At 43.9% G+C, this 27,829-nt stretch overlaps 1 protein-coding gene across 1 annotated transcript in view; it reads right to left on the reverse strand.

Moving 5' to 3' along the window:
• Nucleotides 1-27,829, reverse strand: part of LOC120057178 (oligophrenin-1-like) — a 38,374-nt gene that overhangs the window by 2,423 nt on the left and 8,122 nt on the right. Inside the window, exons 5-22 of the mRNA XM_039005655.1 lie at nt 23,386-23,487; nt 23,052-23,162; nt 22,300-22,404; nt 21,981-22,110; nt 21,776-21,876; nt 21,458-21,549; nt 20,643-20,721; nt 20,347-20,380; nt 20,128-20,190; nt 19,120-19,194; nt 18,429-18,513; nt 17,609-17,667; nt 16,434-16,539; nt 15,877-16,036; nt 15,181-15,331; nt 13,267-13,605; nt 12,884-13,034; nt 9,467-9,517 (exon numbers count right to left, since the gene is read on the reverse strand). Of these exons, the coding sequence (XP_038861583.1) occupies nt 9,475-9,517; nt 12,884-13,034; nt 13,267-13,605; nt 15,181-15,331; nt 15,877-16,036; nt 16,434-16,539; nt 17,609-17,667; nt 18,429-18,513; nt 19,120-19,194; nt 20,128-20,190; nt 20,347-20,380; nt 20,643-20,721; nt 21,458-21,549; nt 21,776-21,876; nt 21,981-22,110; nt 22,300-22,404; nt 23,052-23,162; nt 23,386-23,487 (1,986 nt within the window). The 3' untranslated portion in view covers nt 9,467-9,474. The remainder of the gene's footprint in view (nt 1-9,466; nt 9,518-12,883; nt 13,035-13,266; nt 13,606-15,180; nt 15,332-15,876; nt 16,037-16,433; nt 16,540-17,608; nt 17,668-18,428; nt 18,514-19,119; nt 19,195-20,127; nt 20,191-20,346; nt 20,381-20,642; nt 20,722-21,457; nt 21,550-21,775; nt 21,877-21,980; nt 22,111-22,299; nt 22,405-23,051; nt 23,163-23,385; nt 23,488-27,829) is intronic.

Below are 27,829 nucleotides of genomic sequence, written 5' to 3' on the forward strand. Positions count from 1 at the left end.
GCTTCAATATGGAAATATACTGTTAAACATAGCATTCACACTGATATAGGGGCTAGGCCTATAGTAAATTGAATTATGTCTGCCATGTCTGAGCCATGGACATGCCAAACGTTGTCAATAAGCAAGATTAAATTCACTATTGATAAGGCTTCAAAAGAGAGTGAATATTTGTAATCAAATGAAACAAGTTGTTTTAAATAGGTTATGTCTTAATACAGTTACAGGCACTACAATTCAAGATGGCACTATCCATACCTCTAATAAACCTGGTTCATTATCAAAATCCTAAAAATAGAGATGTTTCTATGTTAAATGCACATGTTTAGTATTAGTGGATGGAATTTCTTTGCTTAGCTTTACTTCCTAATGTGTTTCCATTCCCCTTTAAAAATAGTTTATTTTCTTGTCTCTACACTTTACATTTTAGCCTCAAGGCAAAAGCAGAGTTAGCCTACTAATAGCTAACAAAATCTCTTCACCAAGTAATGCTAGCCTATCAAAAATGAATGATTACCCCTCTAATACGAATATAAAAGTACTGTAGGCCTAACTTACAACAAAACATGCTTAATTTTGATCAATATCATGCAAATCATTAGGCTTCATGTGGCAAAAGCAAATTGCAACTGAAAACGTGGGTATAATTCACCGGGAGTTGAGATGTTGAGCAGATTTATATGGAAGCCCATTCCCGCCACACAAAAATAAAGGTTGCGTTTCTTCATTTGTGCCATTTTGTGTCGATTTCCATCTATCTATGCTGCAGCGGGCCGCTGGTAGACGTGTGGCGAGCAGGCATTTGCCCCAGCACTTTGATTTGGTTTAATAAAAAATATTGACACAAAAGCGTTGAAAAGAGGGACAAAGCACTGTTGTTTAGACTGATTCGCCTCATGATTTGTTTGACAGGATGTTCATGTTTTCATCCCCCTAGGGTTTTTCCAGGATTTCATATTTTTTAAATATTTTAAACCATATGACCGGATAAAAAAAAATATTCACATCAAAGCCCATATAAAACAGTTTTTATTTACAGCTGGTTTATTAGTCATACCACCACTCTGGGATCTGTTGTGCCACCTTTGAAATCACCACACAATGTTACAAATTAAAAAACATTCTATTCGTATGAATATTGACTTACGCAGTTTTACTTGCATATCTCAACATTTTGACATACATATCTAAACATTTTGAGGTAGTGCTCGAGACGTGATAATTTCACAAGTTTACACAACAGTATTGTCTCTAGAGAATCGATACCTCTCGAGAACCTGTCGAAAATGTCCCTTTGCTATCGTCATTGTGAAAAAGGTCTAAGAGGACTATATATTTTAAAAGATGAGACATTGAGGATTATAAATACTTATGTCACATGAGCAAGTCAAACACCCGTGAGTCGAAATATGAACATCACATTTCATGTCATAAAACATATACAGTGTCAATGTTTATGATCACAATGTTTGATGTACAGTTACCAGATGACATGGCATCATACCCTGGGTTGTTCTGAACAGAATCATGTTTGTCTGTGAAGAAAATGTACCGCGGCACACGCACCTGAATGCCCTCATGACTCCTTTCTATCCGCACCAAAATTACGTTATGTTTCTCTGAATTGCATTGTGAAAACCTAACACTGATATATCGTATTTTATAACTTTGGATTGCGTAAACAACAACAGTAACTTTGTGATGGCAGGGATGCAGGGTTGTGTTCCAAACAAAACTACTACAATTGTGCTTGCTCTAGTTCCTTAATGGCAAGGATAGGAGAGCTCAAAACAGCACCTTATAGTTGAAGACTGTTCTTTGAAAAGGGCATTGAAATTACTTAGGAAATGTGCGCACTTTGGAGAGGTGTGTGGCCATTTGGAGACACCAGTTAGTACTCTCACTCAAATCCTTGTAATTATTTTGTCTTATGTCGTACCTACAACACATTTTCCAGGAATACTCTTATCATGTTACTGAATGTATCCAAAGCATTTTCAGATTTCGTTATAAACAAATATGTCAACGTACAGTAAATCTAAAATGCACATAAAATCAACAGTGTAATGTTTGGATTCAGCTTTGTGTCAGGTGAACTGTTGTGTCCTCACATTTGGTCTGATAATTCCCCCATAATCTCCAGTGTTCCCTTTCAATTGCTACTATATTCTTCTGTACGAAACGTTTACATTTATCCCTATCTGTATAGGCCAATTCCCACGAGTCTAAAGGGTTAAGGGGAGGTTAGGCTATGCATTTCACTACACCCGCAATAACTGCTAAATATGTGTATTTGACCAATAAAATGTGATTTGATGCTTGGTTTTGTATCAAAATAAACAAAATGGGCAGAAAACAATTGTTATGTTTCACTATATTGGATCACTCCATTATATTGGTATCACTCCACGGTGGAGGGATACATCAGAGGTGAGGATTTACAGATTTACGCCCGTGTACACCTGTGTCACGGCTGGGGTCCGCCCCTATATATAGACCCCATGGCCGCGACACACGTTCTTTCATTTTCTCGGCGGACATCTGTAAGGTTTGAGGTACAAACTTTCTGAAGTTTGCTTGGTAAGTCACTGGTAAGTGTAATATCTTGCGTAGAAGTATACTCACTGGCTGTTTACAGCCTGGAGCAGCTGGCCACATGACCAGCCCCTCCTCTTGAGTGCTCCACTCGCTGCGTGCGGTTGATCTGCATCTTCCGCCCGTGGTTTGTCGTGCTTATATTTCTTTAGTGTTACACTACGACTCTGTGTGCATCTGTCACGGCCGTCGTAGGGAGGAGACCAAGGCGCAGCGTGGTATGCGTACATTCTATTTAATATAAGAATGAACACTGAACAAAACTAACAAAACAACAAAACGAACCGTGAAGCTATACAAAGAGTGCTGGACAGGGAACTACACATAGACAAGAACCCACTAAACCAAAAGGGAAAATGGCAACCTAAATATGATCCCCAATCAGAGACAACGATAAACAGCTGCCTCTGATTGGGAACCAATTCAGGCCACCATAGACCTAGATATACCAAAACCCCTAGATATACAAAAAACCCTAGACAATACAAAAACAAGCATACCCACTCTCGTCACATCCTGACCTAACCAAAATAATAAAGAAAACATAGATAACTAAGGTCAGGGCGTGACAGTACACCCCCCAAAGGTGCGGACTCCCAACCACAAACCTGAACTTATAGGGGAGGGTCCGGGTGGGCATCTACCCTCGGTGGCGGCTCTGGTTCTGGACGCCGCCCCCCATCTTTACACTGATCCCTCCGCCTTTGTAGATCCGGACTGTGGCCCGTCGCCGGACGCTCCGGACTGGTTACCGTCGCCGGACGCTCCGGACTGGTTACCGTCGCCGGAAGCTCCGGACTGGTTACCGTCGCCGGAAGCTCCGGACTGGTTACCGTCGCCGGAAGCTCCGGACTGGGTACCGTCGCCGGAAGCTCCGGACTGGGTACCGTCGCCGGAAGCTCCGGACTGGGTACCGTCGCCGGAAGCTCCGGACTGGGTACCGTCGCCGGAAGCTCTGGACTATGGAAGCGCACTGGAAGCCTGATGCGTGGTGCCGGAACTGGTGGTACCGGGCTGAGGACACGCACCTCAGGGCGAGTGCGGGGAAGAGGCACAGGCCGTACTGGACTGTGGAAGCGCACTGGAGGCCTGTTGCGTGGTGCCGGAACTGGTGGTACCGGGCTGAGGACACGCACCTCAGGGCGAGTGCGGGGAGCAGGAACAGAACACACTGGGCCGTGGAGACGCATTAGAGATCTGGAACGTAGAGCTGGCTCAATGCGTCCTGGCTGGATGCCCATTCTAGCCCGGCAAATGCGAGGAGCTGGAATAGATCGTACCGGGCTATGAATGCGAACTGGAGACACCGTGCACATTTCTGCATAACACGGTGCCTGACCAGTCACACGCTCCCCACGCTAAGCACAAGGAGTTGGCTCATGTCTCCAACCTGACTCAGCCAATCTCCTCGTGTGCCCCCCCAAAAACAATTCTTGGGGCTGCCTCTAGTGCTTGCCTTGTTTATATTTCTCCTCATAATATCGCCGTTCCGCTTTCCTCCTTCGGAAGGCGATATTCCCCAGCCTGTGTCCAGGGTCCTGCTCCATCCAGTATCTCCTCCCAGGTCCATTTCCCCATGAAACGCTGCTCCTCCTTTTCACGCTGCTTGGTCCTTTTATGGTGGGTTCTTCTGTCACGGCCGTCGTAGGGAGGAGACCAAGGCGCAGCGTGGTATGCGTACATTCTATTTAATATAAGAATGAACACTGAACAAAACGAACCGTGAAGCTATACAAAGAGTGCTGAACAGGCAACTACACATAGACAAGAACCCACTAAACCAAAAGGGAAAATGGCAACCTAAATATGATCCCCAATCAGAGACAACGATAAACAGCTGCCTCTGATTGGGAACCAATTCAGGCCACCATAGACCTACATATACCAAAACCTCTAGATATACAAAACCCCCTAGACAATACAAAAACAAGCATACCCACCCTCGTCACACCCTGACCTAACCAAAATAATAAAGAAAACATAGATAACTAAGGTCAGGGCGTGACAGCATCTATTAATATATTGGTGGCTCTTGCGGCCACAAACTGTATTTACCTTACACAATTTGCCGACTGGCTTGTTTTGTGAATTGCTTTAACATGCTGTCCCCACGCCTACAGGCGTGGGTTCTCTGCTAATTACTATACATGGGTTCTCTGCTAATTCCCCTACAGGCTTTTTTTGTTCTTTCTCTTGTTCTTTCTCTGCAGAATGTAAGAGTATGGTGGTGGGCTGCCACTACGTTGAGACATTAACTTTGGAGTTCCTTAACATCATACGGTGCTGTTTTTTGTTTTCTGCTTGGATATTAAACCTGCTAGGTAAAATCGCAGTTGGCATAAAACAAAAACAAAAAAACACAAATCAAATCCATTACCTGGTTGCTGTTTTTTTTGTCTGCCTGTTTTTCCCACAGGGGCCTTCCCATGGGTTTGCAGAGGTACTGGGTAATTTATCCCTCACCGGGTTCCTATTCCTCCGGGCGGGTCACAACATAAGGTCTCCCAGGGCGTCGGACCCCTGCTCCGTGGCCTTCTTGGCTGAGCTTATGGCTTCCCTTTGTGACAGGTGTCAACCGTCACCGCCATAGGGACGTGCCTGGGGGACCCATGCGCTCAGGGCGCCAGAGGAGAGTCGGGCCCCGGCAGGTCCCCTGACACACCCTTCCCCTGCCGCTTCTCCCAGTCTCAAAGGGTAAAGTGGGATCCCCATGGGTGTTGTCCTCAATGCTCGAGGGGTACTGACTCCAATTCCGGTGCCGGCCTCCGTTCTTCAGGGGCCTTCGTGTCACCACGGTGGCCGACCCCCTGAAGAAAACCCTGCGGCTGGAGATTTCCTCACTCCTGGACACATTGTATGATTTTTAAGTAATTAATTTGCATTTTATTGCATTACATAAGTATTTGATACATCAGAAAAGCAGAACTTAATATTTGGTACAGAAACCTTTGTTTGCAATTACAGAGATCATACGTTTCCTGTAGTTCTTGACCAGGTTTGCACACACTGCAGCAGGGATTTTGGCCCACTCCTCCATACAGACCTTCTCCAGATCCTTCAGGTTTCGGGGCTGTCGCTGGGCAATATGGACTTTCAGCTCCCTCCAAAGATTTTCTATTGGGTTCAGGTCTGGAGACTGGCAAGGCCACTCCAGGACCTTGAGATGCTTCTTACGGAGTCACTCCTTAGTTGCCCTGGCTGTGTGTTTCGGGTCGTTGTCGTGCTGGAAGACGCAGCCACGACCCATCTTCAATGCTCTTACTGAGGGAAGGAGGTTGTTGGCCAAGATCTCGCGATACATGGCCCCATCCATCCTCCCCTCAATACAGTGCAGTCGTCCTGTCCCCTTTGCAGAAAAGCATCCCCAAAGAATGATGTTTCCACCTCCATGCTTCATGGTTGGGATGCTGTTCTTGGGGTTGTACTCATCCTTCTTCTTCCTCCAAACACAGCGAGTGGAGTTTAGACCAAAAAGCTCTATTTTTGTCTCATCAGACCACATGACCTTCTCCCATTCCTCCTCTGGATCATCCAGATGGTCATTGACAAACTTCAGACGGGCCTGGACATGCGCTGGCTTGAGCAGGGGGACCTTGTGTGCGCTGCAGGATTTTAATCTATGACGGCATAGTGTGTTACTAATGGTTTTCTTTGAGACTGTGGTCCCAGCTCTCTTCAGGTCATTGACCAGGTCCTGCCGTGTAGTTCTGGGCTGATCCCTCACCTTCCTCATGATCATTGATGCCCCACGAGGTGAGATCTTGCATGGAGCCCCAGACCGAGGGTGATTGACCGTCATCTTGAACTTGCGCCAACAGTTGTTGCCTTCTCACCAAGCTGCTTGCCTATTGTCCTGTAGCCCATCCCAGCCTTGTGCAGGTCTACAATTTTATCCCTGATGTCCTTACACAGCTCTCTGGTCTTGGCCATTGTGGAGAGGTTGGAGTCTGTTTGATTGAGTGTGTGGACAGGTGTCTTTTATACAGGTAACGAATTCAAACAGGTGCAGTTAATACAGGTAATGAGTGGAGAACAGGAGGGCTTCTTAAAGAAAAACTAACAGGTCTGTGAGAGCCGGAATTCTTACTGGTTGGTAGGTGATCAAATACTTATGTCATGCAATAAAATGCAAATGAATTACTTAAAAATCATACAATGTGATTTTCTGGATTTTTGTTTTAGATTCCGTCTCTCACAGTTGAAGTGTACCTATGATAAAAATTACAGACCTCTACATGCTTTGTAAGTAGGAAAACCTGCAAAATCGGCAGTGTATCAAATACTTGTTCTCCCCGCTGTACATCCCCAGGTGGTGCAGCACCTGTGTGACAAGTTCGGGAAGTTGCAGGTGGACCTGTTTGCCTCCCTGGACAATGCACACTGGCCCCTGTGGTACTCCATGTCGGAGCCACCAGGGCCTCTGGGCTTGGATGCTCTGGCTCACAATTGGCCAGAGCTGGAGCTTACGCATTCCCCCCTTTTCCCCTGATCCAGGCTGTGCTGGACAGGACCAGGATGGCAGAGCATCGTCTGTTTCTGGTGGCCCCATACTGGCCCAGACGACCCTGGTTCAGCCTTCTCCTGTCCCTGTTGTCTGGGACACCTTGGCAACTTCCCCTGAGACCGGACCTGCTGTCTCAGGTCGGGTGAACTCTGTGGCATCCGAGGCCGCACCGCCTCAGTCTGTGGGCTTGGCCACTGAACGGCACCAATGGTCTATTTTAGGACTACAGGAGGGTGTAATGAACACCATACAGAGCGCAAGGGCGCTGGTTACAACCGCGGCATACCAGTTGCGCTGATGGTTGTTCTGCTCTTGGTGCACTAGTATTGAGGTTGTGCCCGAGTCATGCGGGGTGCAGTATGTCCTCCAATACCTGCAGTCTCGCTTGGATGAGGGCTTGGCAGCCTCTACACTGAGAGGGTATTTGGCCGCTATATCTGCCTACCATGCGGGGTGGATGGGCAGGCCAGTGGGGCGCCATCCCTTGGTCTCCTGGTTTATGAAGGGGGTTTGTCGCCTGGGTCCAGCTAGGACCAGCTCAATGGCGAGCTGGGATCTGTATGTGCTCTTGGCAGCTTGGCAAAGCCGCCTTTCGAACAGTTGGAGTCTGCCTCCCTGAAACACCTCTCTATGAAGGTGGTTTTCTTGGTAGTGATTACTTCCATGAAGAGGGTGGGTGAGCTCCATACTCTTTCAGTAAGTTCTGAGTGCTACAGGATGGACCCTGGGGAGAGGAGTATATCTCTCCGCCCCAACCCTTCATTCCTGCCGAAGGTCCTATCAGACAGTCATGTGAACATCCCTTTTTATCCGATCTGCTTACGACCCCCCCGGCAGTGGCGGGGGAGTCTGGGCCTCCCTCTGGCATGCTGTGCACTGTGAGGGCACTGGCTGCCTTTGTGGAGCGGACACGGTCAGTGAGAACAACAGACCAGCTCTTTCTCACTGGATCGTGGACACGATACCGCCTGGCTGGCAAGCCAGTGCTGGGATCTGTGGTGGCACATTCAACACGAGGTGTGGCTGCGTCCTGGGCTCTACTGAGAGGAGTGCCCCTCGCTGATATCTGTGCTGCGGCCAGCTGGGCACCGTTGCTAGGTACTATCGGGTAAATGTGGCACCTCCCTCTGCGGTTGGTTCAGCGGACCTGGGCGGCACAGTCCCCGGAAGGGGACTTCCACATTGACGGCCCCTGAGTCTTGGTCCCACGCTGGGACTGTTCCGCTGGTTGGCCAGGTCCCTCTAGCACCGACTAATCTGGTACGGGTATACCAATATATTGGAGTGATCCAATATAGTGAAACATAACGAAGGTTACGTATGTAACCACGGTTATGTGAGCTATTCGGATCACTCCAATCCTCTATGGAGCTAGAGGCGCCTCAAAAATTATGTAGAGAACGTGTGTCGCGGCCATGGGGTCTATATATAGGGGCGGACCCCGGTCGTGACACAGGTGTACATGGGAGTAATTCTGTAAATCCTCACCTCGGATGTGTCCCTCCGCCGTGGAGTGATACCAATATATTGGAGCGATCCATATAGCTCACATAAGCGTGGTTACATACGTAACCTTCGTTTTTATGTTTTGAAATACGAGATTGACTGGCACAAAAAGGTACATTCCATGGGCACTGCTCTCATAATCCATGCTATTACTAACTGTGTTACCATTAAGACCCGCTTTTTGTGGGTCTTAAAACATCCCATTAGCACTGCATGAAATTGTCAATTTTGCGCTTGTTTTTAAGGACACACCTGAAATATTGCCACCACTTCCACCTCAGCGCAAGCGAGCTGATGTTAGACTGGTAATTTGCTGAACCTGGCATAAGGGGTGGAAAATGCCAGTGTGTTTGACACTTGCGCCTCCTTAGCGCCAGGCGAAAATAGAGCCTAATCATGAGCTCAATCACTTGTTAAAGCTTGTTCGTGGGAAAGACATGTAGGTCTGTGGCAGTTAAAGTTGGGGGCTTATCACTTTAGTCATACAAGCATGGACATAGTTGTATGGCCAAGTATGGATAATTTTCAACATTCATTTGAGATCATTCAAGGCAACCTCTCAGCTCCTCTTTAATTATAAACGGCCAAACAAGCTGAGACCAGGGACAGTGACTACTTCATTTTTAAGAGCAAGTTACTTTCAATAGTTCATCTTTAAAGTGAACTCATTGATTTATTTCTCAGCCATCAGCATGAAGCATAATGTTTAAACAACTTGGCTTTGCAGCATGTTGAGACCTTGCCAACCATGGCAGTAGCCACTGCCATCTCATCATGTAACATGCATATCTTGCTGATTTACTCTACATAAGGATTTCATGGAGCAAAGGGGCATGTAGAGATTGAGTTTATTTTCAAACCTACCTTCCAAATTACCTTGAAGCATTCTCAAAAAACTTGGCTTTGGAAGCAACACTGGAAAAAGAGTAAGAGAAAGACAGATTAATCCCAGATGATCCCTGAGACATGTTGGTCTTACAGCATACCAAACACTGCTGGAGTACAATGACAAAAGTTATGGGCAACATTTTCTGCCCACTAAACAGCCCTGGCAATGTGAAAATGACATGTTACTTAGAATAGGATGTTACAAAACAACTGTAGTATTTGAAATAGACAGGTCACCTAATACAAAATGAGTTTGGAATAATGCAGCTTGTGATCTCATTACCTACATCTGTGGAGCACACTGTTAACTTGAGATCCACATAAATGATTGCCACAATCACATGGACATTGTAAAAGAGAGCTTTTGAGATGCATTACAGTGAAAGTATTATTAGTAACATTGTTTTTCTTTTGTGCATTTTAGCTGTATTTAGTGGGCAGAAAATATCTCCCTAAATATATTATGGCATTGCACGGCATACCCCTTGTAAAACAACAGGGGCAGGCATGAACAGAGTACAAGGGTCAATGGTGAGTAGCAAAATATAGGTTATTTTGTTGCTACAATGTGATATCGAATAGGACACTGAAGCTGAAATCATAGCAGGGAATTTCTGAAAAGACTAGTGAATAATAAGAAAATACATTGACTAAGACTTCATGTACACCTTTCCAGAAACAAGTCTCTCACAGTTGCCGCTTGCTATAGACCACCCTCTGCCCCCAGCTGTGCCCTGGACACCATTATGTGAATTGATTTCCCCCCCCATCTATCTTCAGAGCTCATGCTGCTAGGTGACCTAAACGGGGACATGCTTAACACCACGGTCATCCTACAATCTAAGTTGATGCGCTCAATCTCACACAAATTATCAATGAACCCACCAGGTACAACCCCAAATCCGTAAACACGGGCACCCTCATAGATATCATCCTAACCAACTTGCCCTCCAAATACACCTCTGCTGTTTTCAACCAAGATCTCAGCGATCACTGCCTCATTGCCTGCATCCGTAATGGGTCTGCGGTCAAACGACCACCCCTGTGTCAAACGCTCCCTAAAACACTTCAGCGAGCAGGCCTTTCTAATCGTTCTGGCCCGGGTATCCTGGAAGGATATTGACCTCATCCCATCAGTAGAGGATGCCTGGTTATTCTTTAAAAGTGCCTTCCTCACCATCTTAAATAAGCATGCCCTATTCAAAACATTTAGAACCAGGAACAGATATAGCCCTTTGTTCTCTCCAGACCTAACTGCCCTTGACCAGCACAAAAACATCCTGTGGCATTCTGCATAAGCATTGAATAGCCCCCGTGATATGCAACTTTTCAGGGAAGTTAGGAACCAATATACACAGGCAGTTAGGAAAGCTAAGGCTAGCTTTATCAAGCAGAAATTAGCATCCTGTAGCACAAACTCAAAAAAGTTCTGGGACACTGTAAAGTCCATGGAGAATAAGAGCACCTCCTCCCAGCTGCCCACTGCACTGAGCCTAGGAAACACTGTCACCACCGATAAATCCACTATAATTGAGAATTTCAATAAGCATTTTTCTACGGCTGGCCTGGCTACCCCTACCCCGATCAACAGCCCACCACCCCCCACAGAAACTCGCCCAAGCCTCCCTCATTTCTCGTTCACCCAAATCCAGATAGCTGATGTTCTGAAAGAGTTGCAAAATCTAGACCCCTACAAATCAGCCGGGCTAGACAATCTGGACCCTCTCTTTCTAAAATTATCTGTCGAAATTGTTGCAACCCCTATTACTAGCCTGTTCAACCTCTCTCGACCATTTCGAATCCCACCGTATCTTCTCCGCTATGCAATCTGGTTTCCGAGCTGGTTATGGGTGCACCTCAGCCACGCTCAAGGTCCTAAATGATATCATAACCGCCATCAATAAGAGACATTACTTTGCAGCCGTATTCATCGACCTGGCCAAGGCTTTCGACTCTGTCAATCACCACATTCTTATCGGCAGACTCAACAGCCTTGGTTTCTCAAATTACTGCCTCGCTTGGTTCACCAACTACTTCTCTGATTGAGTTCAGTGTGTCAAATCGGAGGGCCTGTTGTCCGGACCTCTGGCAGTCTCTATGGGAGTGCCACAGTGTTCAATTCTCGGGCCAACTCTCTTCTCTGTATACATCAATGATGTCACTCTTGCTGCTGGTGATTCTCTGAACAACCTCTACGCAGATGACACCGTTCTCTATACCTCTGGCCCTTCTTTGGACACTGTGTTAACAAACCTCCAGACGAGCTTCAATGCCATACAACTCTCCTTCCATGGCCTCCAACTGCTCTTAAATGCAAGTAAAACTAAATGTATGCTCTTCAACCATTTCGCTGCCCACACCTGTACTCTCTTGTTGGCTGGCCGTCGCTTCATACTCGTCACCAAACCCACTGGCTCCAGGTCATCTAGAAGTCTCTGCTAGGTAAAGCCCCGCCTTTTCTCAGCTCACTGGTCACCATAGCAGCACCCACCCGTAGCACGCGCTCCAGCAGGTATCTCACTGGTCACCTCCAAAGCCAATTCTTCCTTTGGCCGCCTCTCCTTCCAGTTCTCTGCTGCCAATGACTGGAACGAACTGCAAAAATCTCTATAGCTGGAGACCTCCCTCACTAGCTTTAAGCACCAGCTGTCAGAGCAGCTCACAGATCACTGCACCTGTACATAGCCCATCTGTAAATAGCACATCCAACTACCTCATCCCCATACTGTATTTATTTATTAATCTTGCTCCTTTGCACCCCAGTATCTCTACTTGCACATTCATCTTCTGCACATCTACCATTCCAGTGTTTAATTGCTATATTGTAATTACCTCGCCACCATAGCCTATTTATTGCCTTACCTTCCTTATCCTACGTCATTTGCACATACTGTATATAGACCTTTCTACTGTATTATTGATTGTATGTTTGTTTATTCCATGTGTAACTCCGTGTTGTTGTATGTGTCGAACTGCTTTGCTTTATCTTGGCCAGGTCGCAGTTGCAAATAAGAACTTGTTCTCAACTAGCCTACGTGGTTAAATAAAGGTGAAATAAAATTTAAAAAAATTAAAAACTCTTGACTATATAATGCTTTACAACTCAACTCCAAAACAGAATAACACATGTTTGGAGAGGAGTAAACCAGATAGACAATGTTGGCAACAAATGCAGTCAATGGAATTGGTATGTGTGGAGGGTTCATTAGGAAAAGGGGATACAACTTCATGTGATATTTCAATTTGACAGGGGAAACATTTAACAAGGGACTTACAAGGACTGGAAGAAGACCAAAAGGAAACTCATAGCTAACATTTTGTGATTGTTCTCTTGATTACAATTTGAATCAGTCTGGATGGAGTGTCTGGGTCTGAGTTCTAAGATCTACTTACTACGACGCTGGGGTGTCCTCGCTGGGGGCTGCAGTGGGGCTCTTGTGGGGTGCAGGGTATCGGCTAGGGGGGTCAGGGGGTCTGGTTGGAGGTCTGCAGATGGCAGGCTTCTCAGCTAGAGACCTCGGTTTTATCATGCCGTCACTTTTTGCTGCAATGCAAGGAAGGAAAATCTTAGGTAAACTGTTGTAAAATGTAGATTCAAAATGAAAAAAGCTAACAATGTATGAAAAGCCACTTTCCAATTTCTCTTCTCATTGCACATGATATGGCATCAATATCCCAGACCAGCTAGGCACTGTGGTTAAGCCACATATAAAAGTCTAGAATTCATAGTGTGTTTGTGTTGTGAGATGATGTAGTAGGCTAGATTGTTCTGCTACCTTCTCTGATGACTGCAACACTTCGAGGAGGTGGTCTCCTACATTGGAAGGACTGCGCTCGGTTCACAGTGACTCCTATCTCACCATTGGCTGTTGCATCTGACCTCTGATCTCCGTCTTGTAGCTTAGCGACAAGTTTGGCAACGTCAGAGTCTGAGTGTCTGTCCTGGCGGGTGGATGGCTTGGGCAGGAGGGCCTGCCTTTGAGTGTCCCTATGGAGCCGTGGAGGGGCGGTAATGGGTTTGGTCCTTTGGAGAGGTGTGGGGCTCGTTGGGGTGTCCCCGCCAAAATCCACCCCCTCTGGTCTGCTGCCATTCTGCCTGCTGCCTTTCTGCTCATCTGTGACAAACAGTTTCAAAACATAGTTAAATCAAAATACAAATAAAGTGCAACACATTTTCATCATAGCCCGATTCCTGTACCACCTTCTTGTGGTGGGTGTATTGGTTAAAGAACATGCAGTTAATTCCCCACAGTCATAATGCAGAGGTTGCTGCTTTACAACGGATTTAGAACTTGATATGATCATTACTTCTCCTGAGCTCCTACCAATCACGTGTAGCATACTGCTACTATACATGTGGTATATGTGATTTAACCATGTTTAACTAATACAAACAAATGACCCACACAAACCAAGATATATTATTTTAATTAGTACTTTCATTCATTCATGCATTCTGAGTATTATGAAAGCAATGTCTAATGTGGGCATTTGGGCAGATTTATTAAATAATGGAGAGAAAAAACAAAGCATTTTGTGGATTAATATAGTCTGTGATCCAGAGAAAAATTATGTTTTTAGGAAAGAGGATTGCATATAACAATTATCTATTCATCTAGGAGATTAAAAAGTAAACAGACGACTTCGGTGTACTCTTTGTCTCATCTCGAGTCATGCTGTTGGCCAGGTTTCCAGTGGTACATGCACTATTCAAATGCTGCGATGGATTCAGACAGGTGGTAGTTACTTGTCATGCAAAGCGGAGCTGGTTATTTGGTAACTCCACGCAGGAACTCAGAGAATAGCAATAAATAAAATACCACACAATGAGGGGAGGACACGTAGCAAGTGCTCCACATCTATCCATACCACAGTAAATGAAAGGACTGACTCACACAGAGACATTTAACACAAAGTTACAAGAGGTATAAATTACATGATTTAGCCTGAAGCAAAAACTTCCATTCAGTGAGCACACAAGACCTCCATCTGCCTCTCTAAGTGCAGTTAACAAATAAAAAGTATGGTTAAGCTTGGCTTAGGAAGAGGTCGGAGTAAGCCAACATCTAGATATGACATGACATTTTGTTATGTTTATTGTTTCCAATTCAACAAAATTGGTTTTAACTTGATAACATAACTCACACTTTTCCCTCAGAGGGCATGCAATTAATGTAAAGATCAAACATTTAGAAATAAAAGTACATGCTGTATTCTGGCTCCCGAGTGGCGCAGCGATCTAAGGCACAGCATCTCAGTGCTAGAGGCGTCACTACAGACCCTTGTTCGATTCCAGGCTGTATCACAACCGGCCATGATTGGGAGTCCCATAGGGCGGCGCACAATTGGCCCAGCGTTGTCCAGGTTAGGGTTTGGCCGGGGTAGGCCATCATTGTAAATAAGAATTCATTCTTAACTGGCTTGCCTAGTTAAATAAAGGTTATATATATATTTTTTTTTTTATCATTCTATGCTAGCAATTCACAAGTACTTAGGATTCACACATCAGTAATACTGTGTCCAGAATAAACATCAGCCACCTACTGTATAAATCACCTTACTCATACCAACTGAACACTGTAATAATCTAAATATAATCTGCTTTCGCAGGACAAGGGATGGTAATGATAATAATGGTTATGGTGATGATGAGGAGGATCATGATGATTAAACCAGAGGCAAATAATTACTCTCAGTGTTCTGGAGCTGGCCACAATTAACTGCTAGGCAGATGCGGAGCGGACGCTTGGCGATGGTGATTGGTTGCCGTTTCCTTGGGGTGATCCTTGGAGGAGGCATCGGTGGGGCTGTGGAACTCTCATCTGGTGCGCTGCAGAAGATCTGTAATCACACCAGCTCATCTAAAAGGACTTACATTTAATATACATTACATTATACTTGAGAATACGCATTAAATAGTATCTAGATCAGTGGTTCCTAAACTGTGCACCTTGTGCATTCTACTAATCCAACTTTCAAGAGTAAGTTGAATGACCGACTCAGGCTTTCAACATACTCTTGAAAGTTGTAATAGTAGAATACACAAGGTGCAATTTCGAAAATGGGTAGTACATCATCAGTTTTCCTCTTGTCATGTCAGGCATTGCAGACCTTTGAAAGCCATTTATAACTTGTCAGAAATGTCCAGATCAAGTAGCCCATGTCAGCTGACGTTTTTTCTTTTTAGCTAAATTGTTCCCCAATGATGGAAGAGAGCCCCCCCCCCCCCCCCCCCCCCCGAGAGAAAAAGTGTTTTGAGATTCACTGATCGAGAATGTACCATGGCCTACTTGAATGTTTATGATGCCACAGAGCATAAAATAACCATCACATGACTCTTGACCTCTTTGCAAGGGAGGAGCGGTAAATTAATCTTTCAAATTCACCTTGGTATAGTCCTCAATGAGAATCTCAACAACAATGTTCTGGAACTTTATATCCAACATGGCTGCCACAGTCTCCTCCTTTGCCCTCATCAGGGTGGGGCCAAAGATCACACCCATGTTGGAGGGAGTCATCAGGTTGTCCCCACTGTTACCGCAGACACTGTCAATAGCAATCCAGACAAGTTCGTAAACAACATGACTCTCTAAAGACATGTCCAATAGGAACAAACATCTCTCAAATAGTGAAAAACTTAATGCCAGTTAATGTCAATTTATAATTGCACAACTATCATAAATGAATGAACAGGATATTGATGATATTGGAGGACTGGACAGGTATTTCCCAATTGAAAAGTACATTACAAGTGCTATACATAGATACAAGTTTCTAGGTCCGATACAGTAATCATCTGAACAGATGCCAGTTAACCCCTTCACTGGGCCCACGGGCAACACAACAGATATGTAATTACACCACAATAAAAGGCCTAAATAAGAATAACCCTTGTAACTGCATCAGTTAGGAGGCAAGGCACAGAGGCTGCAGCACAACTTACTTGACCAGGTGTTGGATCAGTAGGCTTAGCATTTCTCGATTCTTCTCTGGGAGTTTGTACGTCAGGCAGTGGATTGCACCCAGTCGATCATCTAGATTATCCGATTCTAAGAGACGAGAAATACTTTTTACATGCTCAATAATTTCTATATTATCCTCAACTGAGACTGACCTAAACATCACTGCTTTTAGGGCATTTATCTGTTGCCGATTTTACACAATCCATTATGTATATATGGGGTGTTAATTAAACATGCATAGACATTGTGCATGAGCAAATAAATCAGCAAAGCCTAATCCCAGTCAAAACATTTCAGGGGTCCAGCTCCACACAGCTGCATTGTGGTGTAATGTGAAACGAGGACCTCATTCAGTTGAACAATAGGTCTCCTGGGGCATGGGGGCTTGTCTCAGTTAAGAGGATTAGAGCTGGTGTACAACATACCATTACAATGATTTTACCATTTAATTATGGCATTTTCAAATACAAAATATGGAGTTTCACACACCCACTAGGATACTGTGGATCCAGTCTGTGGAGAAACGGAACACAAAAGAAGGCAGGGACTAGAATCACCCGCAGGAGAACTGAATAAGCTATCTGGAGGTTGGAACTTCTAATTGATTGGAAAGACCTAATAAAAGAAAATGCATTTGTTCTTTGTTATTGCTTATGTAAGGAACACACAGATGTGTGCCTGTGTACTTTTTTTCTTCCCTTTTATAGCTGTAACCCAGCCTGTAGAACTTGAGAATGAACTCACTCTGATGGAGAACAAATGCACAATGAATTAACTCTACAGAGAGCATTTGGCAAACACACGACAAGATGTGGAAGTAAACAACCTGTTGCTCAGCTCCCAAAGCCAACCTTAAAAATGTAATGACTTGTACAATACAAATGTACAGTAGTGTCAGACAAAATGTGTCCTACAAAAACATGCCCTCACATGAGAAGGAAACGTACGTTTTATGTGCAATGAGACTATGCTAAAGAATCTATAAATCTGACGTCTGTTATGATAACAGAATTCCATCAGTTTAGGGGACTGGTGCAGTTTCTTTTTAAATGTGTAAGCCATATACAAATCAGATAATATCTTATCTTGAAGTGGGTTTCAGTAATTGTTTCCCCAATGTTGTTTTTAAGTCAGTAAGTGCGAAAACACGTCTTACTTGCTGCTATGATGAGGTCCCTGTTGAGACCGTAGGTCATCAGAGGCTCTGCTAGACTCCTGTGGATGAACACACGCGATCAGGTAAACAAGTACAGTACAAATACTCCAACACTTACATCATACCCTAAAACACCCTTTTTAACAACTGCTACTCATGTGTTGCTCATGCACTTTCAGCATCAACAAGTGCTACTCATTCTGAATGAATGAGAGTTCACTGGCAAATTTCTCTTTATCAACATTTTTATTTCCTGATCTGAAATTAGATTTATCAGCACAGTGTTAAGGCATGAGAGACCAAAGGCCTTGAGCAAGCTCCTTCAAACAGCTGCCTGGCCTCTTCCAAGCATGGCAAAAAGACATGTGAGTAAATCATCATGATGGGTATTGGGGGAGGATAAAAACCTGGCCTTGAAGCCAAGAGGCCTTGTAACGGAGTACTTCAAACAGCAAACAATTATACTAGGCTCATGGAGCAGAGAAAAACCTCTCATCCTCAGCCAACATAGATTATTACAAAGTATCTCTAATCATTAGACATAACTAACTTGAAACATAATATTTTCATATAAAACATATACAGAATATACAGTCTGGAAATGCCATAGAACTGCAAAATGTACATACTATACTGTGCATACTGTACACTTCACGCAATACAGAGCCGTATATAATTTTATATGGCTCTGATGTAGAAGCTGAGTGCTAATGGGCTTCGGACAAAGGCTGGTGTAACATAATTCTATTGAACTTGTTGTTCCAGAGCAGCTGGCTCTTGTGTGTCACCTGCTGGATGATTTAAGAGGATGGGAACACACCTGAGATAAAACTTCATGGCACTGGTGATGGTTTTTATGTCCCAGTCACCGCTGTGGAAATCCACATCCCCTGGGCATTTCTGGTCTACAGAGAGAGGAGGGAACCAATTAAAAACAAATATGCAGTAATGGTCAAAATAAAATATATAGCTATATATATATATATATATATAAAAAAAAAAAATAACTGGCAAGTTATCTACAGTAGGTCCAGCCAGTTGAAATATCTGAATGTATTGGTCTAGAGTTAATTAAACTATTTTATTAATGAGCTTATTTGTCTCAGATTATTTATTTATATGCAACCATTAATTGTATTCCTTCATTCAAAAAGGCAAGTAAATATAACATTTCAATGTTTCCACAACATCATTATAGAGGGCTGCAAACATGGATACAATATAATAAATTTAGCCTTTGCAATGGCACATCTTAAATATCGGATCAATTAATTGTCATCTGCCTTAGGGGCGAGGAAATTACTTATAAACTAGTCCATAAATTTGAAATAAAACAATATTTACTTAGTACTTTTTAATATTGTTTCAAATCCTGTTGTGTGTGCCAGTAAAACAGGTAAATTTAACAACTTAATCATTTTATTCTGCTTCAAAACAGCCCTTCTGTTTCTATGCATTCCTCAATCCCAACTCAATAGAGAGCACAGATGTTGACTGGGTAATTTCCTCACCAAAAAATACATTTAAAAGCTTCTGGACTTGGATGTTGCTGCCAACAGTTCTGTACACTCCTTCTTGTGTGAGTCCTGTAAAAGAGAGCAGGAGATGGAGAGAGTGGATGGGGTTGAGGTAAAAGGAAACTAAAGGGGGAGTTTCCTCCAGAGAAATTCCAAGCAGTGGAAATGTGCAGGCTGTTCCTCAGTGCAGGCCTGTCTGAACTGGAGTGAAAATGGGAACGTAGCAGACACCGCCTTGACAACGCTAGCCTACGTCTCAACCTCTTTCAAATGAATGATTTGCTTCACTGCTCCAGTGGACAGCTGGAGTTTATGTTATTATATGATGCCTGCATATCTTACTGGTTGTGAAAGATACAGGGAGCATATCATAGTGCTGGTGCTTCACCAAACTCATAAATACAGACTGAGTGTATTTTTACTAAATTAAAGTAGAGTATAGAAGAGTGAATTAGGGAGGGCTGAAGTGAGAAGGCCCATGGAATCTAAAGAATTTAAGCTGCTTGAGAAATCGAAACAGTTGAATATGAGGTGACCACACTGTTAAAAGTGTTCTGATGCCACATGTGAATAGACTCCCTCTGGAGTAATACCTTTGTTGCCTACCTGCAAGCATGATTATTAATAAGCTATGCACAGTACTGGTGCGTTATTAATAGTTCCATTGATGTAAACAAAGTAAAACAGCTCATTTAGTACGGACTGAAGTACTCTACTGTAAGGAAGTTTATTATGTTGAGCTACATGCCAAAGTTATGCTCTCCTGGCCGGACGTCACATTGGAGCCAGTGTGTTTTTATTTAGTGCTGGCCTTTGGTGAGAAGGTTCATTCAGGATAGCAGTGAGGCTTTAGCAGATCTCATTCCAAACACAACTCATCTCTGCCCTCTAAAGGGCAATGAGGCAAACTGACTAGACTATGACAAAACTGGCATGAAATCTGATCCGAGACATACAAAGAGAAAACACATGGTGTGTACTGGAACTTTCTGGTAACTTTACCTTCAGTTTCAACAAAGTTGATGCATTTTCTCACAAACTTGAATCCAACTTCATTCAATTGCACTGTGGAAGGCAAGTAACATTTTATAGATTTCACAAGCAGTGGCACTACATACAAATGTGTGTGTGTAAGGATGTTCAATGAGACGAATACATTTTAATTCACTATAATATACTGCAGTAAAATTCAAAAAAATGAACACTGGTAATGGTACATACTTTCAGCTTGCTTGTGAATTGGGGAATGATAAATCTGGAATGAAAGGAAAATGTAAGACACCAAGAAACAGAAGTATATGTGGAGCTTTCTGTGGCCATCATAAATGATCTGTATGATGCAGAATATATGCTATTATTATAAAGAGATGCTGCTTTTATAATCATATTATTGTTTATCAAAACCAAAGTAAACAGCAAGATGAGGACTATAAACACAATGCCTTTACAGTACAGAATAACTTTTGGACCAGGGTGGTTGTATGGACCCTCCAGTAGGAGGCAGCAAAGAAACTCACAGGCTCTTTTCCGTACATGGCCTCCATCCACAACTTCCTGTTGGCCTCCGAAACTGCCTGGAGTGTGACAGGTGTGTTTCTATGGTTATAGGAACAAGTGTCACAGTTAGGGCATATATTTCATTTATTTGTCTACAGTTTTGTTACATGAAACCCATAGTCAAAATAAAAATGAACTTAAATCTACATATAACTGCCAAAAAAGAGGAAACACTTGAGTATGAGGGATATAAAGTATATTGAAAGCAGGTGGTTTCCACCACCATCAACAAAACCACAACATTATGGAATTTCTCATGTAAGAATGGTGTCGCATCCCTCCAATAGTTCCAGACACTTGTAGAATCTATGCCAAGGCGCATTGAAGCTGTTTTGGCGGCTCGTGGTGGCCTAACACCTTATTAAGACTCTTTGTTGGTGTTTCCTTTTGGTAGTTACCTGTATTTGTCTGCCCTGATTGATCAACATTTTATGAACTGGTGTCTGACATCCCTCGGTCTGATATGAAATGTCAGTGTATGGCTTGTGTCCCTCTGCTGTGCATATTGTACAGAATGTGTTGCTTGTATACATGAGTTCATGGTGTTCCCTTCCCCTGAAATCACTGAGTTTGCCATCTGCTTCCAGCAGGATATAGAGGAGCCTGCTGCCAACTGATTGTTTGGGCTAGAATCCACTCTGTACCCACACATTTAGTGTCCTTGTAGACCACCTGTTCACTTCACTGCTCAAACTTGTTTATCCCACAAGGCATGTATCATCTAATACAAAGTCTACCTCATCTCGAAGTCTCAAAGTGGAGCATTTGTACTAACCTCTCGTAAGTTTCAATATCAAAGCAGAAGCGCTTGTCTATGGACTCTGTCTTTCTGCGGAAGCAGGATTTAAGCTTCAGCTCTGTGGGGCCCTGGAAGAAACCATGATAGTGTGTAGTTAAAAGGTGGGGGAGAGAGGACTAGAGAGAATCTCTACATTAAAACTTTGCAGAAAGTTAATAAAACAGTAAAAACACAAGTAATATATGAGCGCATGTGCATTTAAATAATTCCATTGAGTCTGATCAATTATCAGAGATGTGACAAATAGTTGTTCAAGTGTCTTATACAGATTATATGACCCATTTTATGACCTACCTGTTTGGTTGCAGGTTTTGGTTCAGCAGGGACCATGACAAACAGCTTACTGTCTTTGTGATACTTACAGTAGTACTTCACCCATGACACACCCAAGGCCCCTGAGAGAGCAGGGTGATAGTTTATCATGTCAGGTCAGGGCTTATTGGATACAACATGTTGAGAGGAATGTAGCAGGTTTACAAACTATAGCATGCATACTTACACTTCTCCTGAGAGTACAAGTAGCCCTCAATGACTGGTTTGCTGTGCATTTTACCAATCTGGGTTTGCTGCTTCATTCTCTTCATCAGCTCCTCTATCTCCTCACGAGTGCTCTCAAAGTGGTTCCGCGTCTGCAGATCACATCAAAACACACTCAGACTCACGGTCATGTTGGATGGTTATTGGGAAGCCCTATGACAGCTTCCTGGAGTCCTAACTAGACCCATCACCATTAATATATCTATCGCCTCCAGGTTTAGGCATCATCATTATTGAGTCTCATTTAACTAATGTTGTCATTACCATCGGTAGCTACTCACATTCTGCAAGCTGAGCTGCAGCTCCTGCTTATAGGGCATGAAGTCCTGAGTCATCTCCACCGTCAGGTTGTTGAGTGTTAGGATACTGTGAAGAAATGCCAGCACCTGTTCATTGAAAACAACCCAACATACAACCGATTATTAGTATATTGATAATTATTCAAAAATGGTCCGTTCACTATATTCTTATAATGGGCAAATACATTTTATAATACTTAATGAAGTGAAGTGTAAGAGTTCACCTCCGTACTACAGTAGCCTTGCGTACCAGACTTCTAGACTCTCATAGCTGATCAAAGGCTGTTCTTAACACTCACTCATACCGTACTCTAACACTGACCTATTGCTAATCTAGCCATTGGTTCAAATGAGAAATCAAAATCAATGAGATTGTGAGTAATTCTTTCCTAGTGTGCCATGTTAGACTTGCCTGTCTCAATGTGCAATGGTGTTCAGAGGTAATTATGGTTGTTCAGGATGTGTGCCACTGATCCACTGTGGCCGTATCATTTAATAGCTTACACAGGCAGCATCTGTAGCTGTCTCTGTGTGTGTGTGTGTGTGTGTGTGTGTGTGTGTGTGTGTGTGTGTGTGTGTGTGTGTGTGTGTGTGTGTGTGTGGTGTGTGGTGTGTGGTGTGTGGTGTGTGTGTGTGTGTGTGTGTGTGTGTGTGTGTGTGTGTGTGTATCCGTGCAGCAACACAGGGAGGTGTAAACAGGAAGTGTGGACGACCGAGAGGAAGAAAACACTCACAGGCTCCACCACATCAAACTTCTTCCTGTCCTGCACCTGCTGGATCTGGTACACATATTCCACTGACGACTCATAGAAGTTCCGCCTCTCTTTGTCCAGCAGCTCGTCAGCCTTTGGAGGAATGAAATGGTGATTACAAAGCAGCTTGTTTCCGAATAGTCTTAATATTTGTTGTTATTGGCTAAACTTTAAGCCGGTGAGCTTGAGCCAGTTGAGTTATCCAATTAGGGAGCATTAGAATAAAATATTCACATTTTACAAACAAAACTTTTAATCCCTTCAGAGTTCCATTAAACTCTTTACAGGAAGTCTCTGTTGAGGGATTTCCACCAACCTCCTGCAGCTGAGTTTCCTTCTTCTTAGCTGACAAATTCAGATGTTTATCTAACTGAGAGTAATATTTTTCACTCTCTTTCTCAAACTTCTTTCTTCTTTCCTAAAAGATAGACAGAAGTTTATTCAATTAATTACACAATAATTCGACAAAACATTTGAATTGTTTTTCAGTGTGAGACATCATGTGTCAACAATAATAATAGCAAGATCATAATGTCATAATAGTAACAGTTTGTCTTGCTCCCAGACAGACTAAACAACTTCTTTGCTCGCTTTGAGGACAATACAGTGCCACTGACACGGCCCGCTACCAAAACCTGCGGACTCTCCTTCACTGCAGCCGACGTGAGTAAAACATTTAAACGTGTTAACCCTCGCAAGGCTGCAGGCCCAGACGGCATCACCAGCCGCGTCCTCGGAGCATGCGCAGACCAGCTGGCTGGTGTGTTTACGGACATATTCAATCAATCCTTATCCCAGTCTGCTGTTCCCACATGCTTCAAGAGGGCCACCATTGTTCCTATTCCCAAGAAAGCTAAGGTAACTGAGCTAAACGACTACCGCCCCGTAGCACTCAATTCCGTCATCATGAAGTGCTTTGAGAGACTAGTCAAGGACCATATCACCTCCACCCTACCTGACACCCTAGACCCACTCCAATTTGCTTACCGCCCCAATAGGTCCACAGACGACGCAATCGCAACCCCAATAGGTCCACAGACGACGCAATCGCAACCACACTGCACACTGCCCTAACCCATCTGGACAAGAGGAATACCTATGTGAGAATGCTGTTCATCGACTACAGCTCAGCATTTAACACCATAGTACCCTCCAAACTCGTCATCAAGCTCGAGACCCTGGGTCTCGACCCCGGCCTGTGCAACTGGGTACTGGACTTCCCGGCGGGCCGCCCTCAGGTGGTGAGGGTAGGTAACAACATCTCCACCCGGCTGATCCTCAGCACAAGGGTGCGTTCTGAGCCCTCTCCTGTACTCCCTGTTCACCCACGACTGCGTGGCCATGCACGCCTCCAACTCAATCATCAAGTTTGCAGACGACACTACAGTGGTAGGCTTGATTACCAACAACGAAGAGACGGCCTATAGGGAGGAGGTGAGGGCCCTCGGAGTGTGGTGTCAGGAAAATAACCTCACACTCAACGTCAACAAAACAAAGGAGATGATCGTGGACTTCAGGAAACAGCAGAGGGAGCACAAGATTCTCTCGATTGTGCATCTGTAAAAGTTTGTGAGTGCTTTTGGTGAGAAGCCAAATTTCTTCAGCCTCCTGTCCCGTCGATGTGGATAGGGTAGAAAGTTAAGTTCCTCTGCGTACACATCACGGAAAAACTGAATTGGTCCACCCACACAGACGGCGTGGTGAAGAAGGCGCAGCAGCGCCTCTTCAACCTCAGGAGGCTGAAGAAATTCGGCTTCTCACCAAAAGCACTCACAAACTTTTACAGATGCACAATCGAGAGCATCTTGTCGGGCTGTATCACCGCCTGGTATGGCAACTGCTCCGCCCACAACCGTAAGGCTCTCCAGAGGGTAGTGAGGTCTGCACAACGCACAACAACGCATCACCGGAGGCAAACTACCTGCCCTACAGGACACCTACACCACCCGATGTCACAGGAAGGCCATAAAGATCATCAAGGACAACAACCACCCGAGCCACTGCCTGTTCACCCCGCTATCATCCAGAAGGCGAGGTCAGTACAGGTGCATCAAAGCAGGGACCGAGAGACTGAAAAAGAGCTTCTATCTCAAGGCCATCAGACTGTTAAAACAGCCACCACTAACATTGAGTGGCTGCTGCCATACATGTAAAAAATGTATCACTAGCCACTTTAAACAATGCCACTTAATATAATGTTTACATACCCTACATTACTCATCTCATATGTATATACTGTACTCGATACCATCTACTGCATCTTGCCTATGCCGTTCTGTACCATCACTCATTCATATATCTTTATGTACATATTCTTCATCCCTCTACACTTGTGTGTATAAGGTAGCTGTTTTGAAATTGTTAGGTTACTCGTTGGTTATTACTGCATTGTCGGAACTAGAAGCACAAGCATTTCGCTACACTCGCATTAACATCTGCTAACCATGTGTATGTGACAAATACAATTTGATTTGATTTGAGTTTGTACATGCACATGTTGCTCCACACAGCCATAACTGGCCTTGATCAGTTGAGATCAGTGTTTCTCAACTCTCTCCTGGGGGACTACAAAACAGTCCACAGTGTTGTTCTCGCCCTGCACTGAACCCTCACACACCTGATTCAACTACTCAAAGGGCTCTATTTTTGTCTGGCACTAAGGCGGTGCAAGTGTCAAAACACACGTTAGCTGGCAATTACAGCATGTAAAAACTGGCACTCTGGCATTTTCCAACCTTTGCCCCAGTATCATCTCGCTTGCACTGAGGTGAAAGGAGTGGCAATATTTGAACTAGCGCAAAAGTGACAATTTCATTCAGCGTAAATAGGGAGATTTGACTCACCAAAAGTAGGTCTTAGCATTAAAGCGTTTGGTAATGTAATATCCATGACGCACAGTGCCCAAATGCTCATGGAACAACAGAAATGTGCTCTTTGTGCCCGTGTACATATCAATGAAGGCAGTTTTTTTTCTGCCCAATGCATTCACCAGTACCCAATACTATCAATAAAGGTTTGGCTCATGAGACCGCTTTGAAATAAATCTTAATCACCAAAGCTTTATTCAAAAATAATGTTTGGGAGCAGCAAAACAGTAAGCGGGCATCCCCTTTTTATCTACAATAGGACAGAATAATTTGAGTAATTTTGGAGGAGCACGTCTTTGGTAACTGGACAAGAGGCACTCTTTGGAAATGGGGATGGATACAAGCAAAATGGAGTATGCAGGTAGGCCTACTGTATGTGAATTGTGAATAACTCAAAAGCATGCCAGTAAAAGCCTCACAAGATGACCATTTAGACACCTTTTATGATAGGCTACTTGGCTAATGCATGGCCAGAAAGACAGCAGACACATTGCTATTTAACCAGCTTTCGTTATAGTAGGGTAAGGGTAGCCTACTGAGGGCTTGGTTTTTAATCGAATGAAAATAACTTAGATGTTTCTAAATACAGCACGTGTGTCACCGTCATCGTCTCATCTCTCATTCCATGATGGGCATATGTGAGGCGCCTACGTGAGGCGCGTTCACACTGCACCTTAGCCCAGGGCTAAGGGAGATTTTAGCCTGGGGCTGAGCGAGTGTTCACACTTGCACATTCTAAAGTGGGCAAGCACCAACCTTAGCCTAGGGATAGCTGGCCCTGCTCCTGAGCAGGGTTAGCGCTGACTTTTCAGGGCTAGCCCAAGAAACATGGTTCCAAAATAGCCCGTGTGAAATGGGGTCAAGAACAACGCATATAATTTTCTGGGTAACAATTAAGTACCTTATTGTAATAGAGTTCCATTAAAATGGGCAAAAATAGCTTTTTAGCAAAAAAAAATACTTTTCTCAAGCAAGAATTTAGCTAGGACTGTCTCTGGGACCTATCTGAATGGGGAAGGGAAAAATGAAAATTAGCTGTTATTGGCAGAGAGGTTTGGAACTCTTTGCTGCTATTGGTCTATTGACCAATTTACAGGATGGTCATATCACCATGGACAGCCAAAATGCCACACCCATGCAAACCTGCTGGTTAGAAGGTCCTGTGTAGATTGTGTTTCCAAACAGCAACTATTAGGAAATAACACTGATCAAATTGATCAAAGGAAAAAATGAATTTTGACTGCATTGGGCCTTTAATAAACGGACGAGGACACAAATATTCCGTGCCTCCAGCCGAATTGGAGTTGATGGCAACGCAAAGGCAGTCAATAACATACACAACTTGAGACAACCACATGAAGTATTAATCCTTGGAACAAGTTGATTGGCCAGTGAATGGTCAAGCCCTTGTCCCACAACTCCTACCGACAACTTATATATGAATCAAAACCCAGCCTTTTCGTAGCACAGTCACCTATTGTTCCCATAATTCCTGCTGTGAAATTAGCAAAAATATTTCTGACACACCCCCGGACCTATAGCGCTACCGTCAGCGCTAAGATTTACCATTGCGTTAGTTTGTTAAAATAGAAGGTTTGGGCGTTGAGTATTAGTTGATTAGATGAATCAGGTCTGTTAGTGCAGGGCTATAACAAAAATGTGGGCTGTCTGGACATCCTCAAAGACAGAGTTGGGAAACCCTGGTGTAGATAGTACTGCCAACACGCTTGGGATGCCAAGCATTTGTTTGAGCTAGCGTCTCAGCTGAGGTCATCTGCAGTTGATTACAGATGCCAAAGCACTACAGTCCACAACCTAGACCATAGCTTACTTGGCAAAGGGAAGAGAGTCACACAAATATTTAGTTGGATAAAGGCAATCTACCACTTCTTG

Source organism: Salvelinus namaycush, chromosome 12 (assembly GCF_016432855.1).
Source record: "Salvelinus namaycush isolate Seneca chromosome 12, SaNama_1.0, whole genome shotgun sequence".
Classification (NCBI taxonomy): Eukaryota; Metazoa; Chordata; class Actinopteri; order Salmoniformes; family Salmonidae; genus Salvelinus; species Salvelinus namaycush.